General features: G+C 45.4%; 1 protein-coding gene across 3 annotated transcripts in view; it reads right to left on the bottom strand.

Annotated features, from left to right (window-relative positions):
• Positions 1-5,210, bottom strand: part of Chd1l (chromodomain helicase DNA binding protein 1 like) — a 48,092-nt gene that overhangs the window by 8,608 nt on the left and 34,274 nt on the right. For all 3 annotated transcript variants that reach the window (XR_003714188.1, XM_028789724.1, XM_028789725.1), the window contains exons 16-17: positions 2,248-2,396; positions 639-802 (exon numbers count right to left, since the gene is read on the bottom strand). Coding sequence is in view for 2 of the 3 variants with exons in the window: in XM_028789724.1 (XP_028645557.1) it covers positions 639-802; positions 2,248-2,396 (313 nt within the window). In the remaining variant the exon portion in view is untranslated. The remainder of the gene's footprint in view (positions 1-638; positions 803-2,247; positions 2,397-5,210) is intronic.

Raw genomic sequence — 5,210 nt, 5'->3', positions numbered from 1 at the left:
AGAGAGAGAGAGAGAGAGAGAGAGAGAGAGAGAGAGAGAGAGAGAGAGAGAGAGAGAGAGAGAGAGGAGAGAGAGAGAGAGGAATTAATGATCCCTTGGGTCATCTACTCGCAGGAGGTGACAAGTGAAGTCTCCTGATGGAAGTTTTCTACCCACGTGTAAATAAGCAAGGTTTACTGATTATTAGTCTAACTGCCTCCCTACTACACTCACGAGAAGCCACCAAGTGACTCAGAGCCTGACAACCTGAGTTCAATCCCAGGAACCAATAGGGTGAAGGGAAAGAAGAACTGCCAGAAAGTTAAGTTGTCCTCTGTGCGCTCTCTCTCTCTCTCTCTCTCTCTCTCTCTCTCTCTCTCTCTCTCTCGCACACACACACACACACACACACACACACACACTAAATAGATACAGATACATAGTTAGACAGACAGACAGACTCTTGTTGGACAGAATGCATCTTCACCTTGGCACTGAGGACTAAACGTAAAGGTCTCATCTTTAAAACTGTACTCTGACTCCAGTAAGAGCTGCAGAGCAATCAAGGTTTCCCGGCCTTAGCGCCATGCCAGCTGTGGGCTCACTGCATAAAACACCCCCACTTAGCGACAGCAACCCCCAATATAATGCAGACAGACTTCTTCCTGTGCTCAGCCTCCTCCTTCTCCTTCTTCTTCTCCTCCATTAGTTTCTTTCTCTTGGCCGCTGCTTCCTGTCTTTTCTTCCGTCTGTCCTCCAGCTCTTCCGGGCTTAGAATCTTCCTCCTTTTGATGGGCCTTTCTGCAAGGCCTGGGATAAGAACCTTAGAGATGAAGACCCATGGTCAGGAAGCGCAAGGCCTGCCTGCTCCTCTGCAAGCTCCATCTAAAGCACTCTGTATGGGAGCAACGGAAACGGCGCATCCCACCCTGCCTGTGTGGTGGACGCTGGCTGAGACACTGTGCTTTACTGCTAAACGTGACACTTCACAGGCACCGTGGCCACTGGGCACCAAACACCACCAAACTGTGACTGCCTCCAAAGCACTGAGGTGGGTGGAGGCAGTCACAGTCACTTCATGGGGAACAAAGCACTTCCAAATAACTTTTCTTTCTCAACTGAAATCATAGCTTATAGGATGCCAGTCCTAGCTTAAACAATTTTAGTGCAACTTTATAAAAATTATTATATGATTCCTTCTGAACCAGGTTGTTTCAGCAGCCTTGTTACTTAGTGACCGTTCTAGAGAACATACATGAAGGCCAGACACTGGAACATCACATGTCGTTTATGACTGCCAACCTACTAATGAATGAATGAATGAGAGAGTAAATGAATGAATGAATGAAGACTCAGGGTCACAAAGGCCAACAGCAGGCATGGCATCTTCTTGTAACAACGTGATCCGTACGGGGTGCTTGAGAGGACCAAGAGCTGCTTTTACTTGCATGAGGTCATAAAATATACGTACCACCCTAATGTATATTTGGAGGCAGGGTTTCCTGTAGCTCAGGCTATCCTTGAACTTACTATAGAAATGGTCCGTCCTTGAACTCCTGGTCCTCTTGCCTCCAGTTCCCAAGTGCTGAGATTATAGGTATGCATTACAATGCTCAATTTCCAAATTTTTTTATTTTATTTATTACTTATGTGTATATGTGTGAGAAAGGGAGTATATGTGTGTTTAAGTGTGTGTTCACGCATGTGTGAGTGTGCATGCATGGCACAAGTGTGGAGGTCAGAGGACTTTTGGGAGTCGTGTCTGTCTTCTCCCAGGGTCCTGAAGTCACACTCAGGTGGTCAGGCTAGCACAGCAAGTGCTCTTACCTGCCGAACCATCTGCCAGTCCTTAATGTCTTTTAAAGACTTATTTATTTTGTATTTTATGTGTATGAGTGCTTTGCTTGCATGTATGTATGTGAACCGTATGTGTGCAGCAGCCTGTGGCGGTCAGAGGAGAGTGTTGGATGCCCCTAGACCTGTAGTCACAGGAATGTGAGATGCCATGTAGATGCTGGGAATCTGGGCCCTCTTGAGAACGGTAATGGCTCCTAACCAGTGTGCCATCTGTCCAGTTCCTCCCCTGTCTGACCAATGCTTTAGAGCATTTCACAGGCATTATTCCAGAGTGCAGTTCATTTATTATACTCAGTCAACACAGGCTTGTTCCTTAACAACCCATCCTAGGAGAACAGAGTGACCCCAGTGTCATCCTTTGCTTTCTTAGGGACAACAGTTTGGAAGAATTATAAAAGTAATGGTTCTTACATTGCCTTTATTCCGGAGGGTCCGGCCCCCATGACTTGTTTTTTCTAGAAGAGTTTTCTGAAGATTCACCAGCTGTTCAAATGACTTTATATCTTCCTTACTGGGCTCCTTAGAATAGTCTCTGCCTTCAAATAAGTACATGTGGTTTTCTAAACACACAAAACCAAAGAAATGGATGTCAGGCACAGGAAAACGGATTAATACAATTCAAAGCAGCTATGAGAAGATCAAGTAAGTGGGCTACATTCTAAAGATGAGACAAGACCAGCTTATTATGACCACACCGCTTCCCTTCCTGTCATGAACACCTTTGGGTCCTGCATAGTAATCCTGTATGTTCTCTTTTCATAGGATAGAACACAGTTCATGGCCCCGTTGGTCCATTTTTGATGAACAGGGACTGGGAAATCCCTTCACCCTGCCGAGCCTCCATCCAGAATGGGATGAAGACTCCATTCCGCTCCTCAGCACGAATCTCACTGACATGAAGGTTCCCTAGTGAATCCCCACTTTTAATGTCCAGCACACATTTAACACTTTGCCCTCTCCCAATAACATTGAAAGAACAAATGGCAGGTCATTGGAGAAAAGGAAGCATTGCAGAAATGATCCCTGCATTTACAGCTCTGAAGCTCCCACGCTGCACCTTCCTGCCTAGCATCTGCTCCCTGGCTAACAGAGGCTTGTGCAGGGATGGAGGGTCCCTCAGTTCTCACAGCTGAATACTGGAGGAGGGACGTGTTGATTCTGAGACCCGAGTGCTCTAGTCAGTAGATGACTATACAGAGAAGACATTCTTGAGCAGCACTCAATTCTGTGAGGTCTCTGTTTTGTTTTATTTTTAGGATTTCATTTTTAATTGTGTGCATCCATGGACATGTGGATTTGTACACATGAGTACTGTGCCTGTGGGTGCCAGAAGATGGTGTCAAATCCCCCAGAGCTGAGGCTGCAGGCAGCTGTGAGTTAGCCAGCACAAGTGGCAGAAACTGAACTAGACGAGCAGCAAGTACTCTTAACATTTGAGTTTTGTAACTGTGTAAAAGGACAAAGCACATATTTATAGGCCGATTTACAGATAGACAGCGGCTTGGTGAGGATAGGTGAACAGTCACGATCAGGAATCAATCGAGAATCATCCGCGATTGGCACCCACAAACAGGTGACAACAAGAAACCAAGGCACACTTAACAGCACACGTTACCAAACCATGTATTTTCAGAGCACTGGGAAGTCAGCGTTAAGTATGTTTTCCCTGGAGAGTACAAAAGCAAAACATTTCCATTCCCAAGAGATCAATTGCTTCACACTTGTACCAAACTCTAACCAGCTGTAATTCTAATTGGCATTTGCTAATTAAATCAGCAGGGGGCTTTCAGAGAGATGCTCCATCAACAAGTAGAAAAGAAAATAAAGACCTGAGAAGTGTCAAAACACAATCAACATATGTAGCTACATACACCATGAAATCCTAACTTCTAACATAAATATATGTGCCTTTTAAAAACTCTGGCATTCAAGATAAACCAATCATATTTGGGATTTTCTACTGGGGCTGCTTTCATGACTATGCTTTCTTTCATATCCACTGATGCTGTTTTAAATCCTGCACCCTCAGGCTGCAGCCAAGAGAGGTTGAAACCACACCCCAGACCATCAGTCCTCAACCTGGGTCTCAACCCTTTTCGGGGTTGAACGACCCTTTCACAGGAGTTGCCTATACGATATCCTGACCATCAGATATGTATGTTACAATTTATAATAGCAAAAATTAAAGTTATGAAGTAGCAACAAAAATAACTGTATGGTTGGGGGTCACCACACCATGAGGAACTGTATTAAAGGGTCACAGCATTAGGAAGGCTGAGAACCACTGCCCTAGACCCTCATGTATACCCTGCCAGTTCAGCCACCTACCACACAGGGAGTCTAGACCTGTTCATCAAAGATAAGCTTCCAAATGTTAATTCTATGGGGGATTTTTTTCCCTTAGCAGTTGGCCTGTCTAAAAATACATAATTTTTTAGCAGTCAGATTGACTTAGAAGTATAATGATCTTTCTGAAAACATGGCAATTTTATTTTGTTCTGGTAAATGTTGGAAAAATAAGCTGAAATTAATCTGAGTGAAGAAATGGATGTAAGCTTTGGCATTCAAGGTAATCAAATGTAACTTAAAAATACGGCCACGTGTGTCTGTTTCTCCTTTCACCTGAGACCTCTCAATGACAGTAACGGAGTTTTAAGAAAGATATATGAGGTGCTGGTAAATGGAAAAGCTCAGCACTCTCTGGGGAGCGTGAAGGGGCTGACGGGGACAACAGATTAACATGAGCCACGGATGCAGAACAGGGGCGCTCAGCCAAGATTAACCATGAGGACAGACCCTCCCCACCCTCCAAAAGCTCAGAATTCACAAGTGCAGAATATCACAGGTGGGGCCTTAAGAGAACATTTGCACACCCAAAACACGGAAACACTCAGCCATAGATACATCCTTCTTCTCAGCTTAAACCAAAGTGTCAACCCTCACTCGTCAAGGATGATATTAGAGAATCTGCCTCTACACTGGACAATTAAACACTTCAAACATGAGTGTGTAGGACAGCTCCCTCTGTGAAAAATCTGGCTCACCCATGTTGGAGTGGGGCCCTGGCAGCATCACTGCGGGGCTACCTGTTAGCCTCCTGTCACCATACCAGCACCCCAGCTAGACCACCAGTGGACATCAGGCGTGTTCTAGGAGACTATGAACAAGAATGAAAAGATTCCAAAATGAGAGAGAGAGAGAGAGAGGGAGAGAGAGAGAGGGAGAGAGAGGGAGAGAGAGGGAGAGAGAGGGAAGGAGGGAGAGAGGAAGGGGGGAAAGGGGGGAAGAAGGGAAGGAAGGAGGGAGGGAGGGAGGGAGGGAGGGGGGGAGAGAGAGAGAGAGAGAGAGAGAGAGAGAGAGAGAGAGAGAGAGAG

Source organism: Grammomys surdaster, unplaced genomic scaffold (genome assembly GCF_004785775.1).
Source record: "Grammomys surdaster isolate TR1022 unplaced genomic scaffold, NIH_TR_1.0 125849, whole genome shotgun sequence".
Taxonomy (NCBI): Eukaryota; Metazoa; Chordata; class Mammalia; order Rodentia; family Muridae; genus Grammomys; species Grammomys surdaster.
The sequence above is the reverse complement of the archived record's forward strand: the minus strand, read 5'-3'. Positions and strand labels throughout refer to the sequence as shown.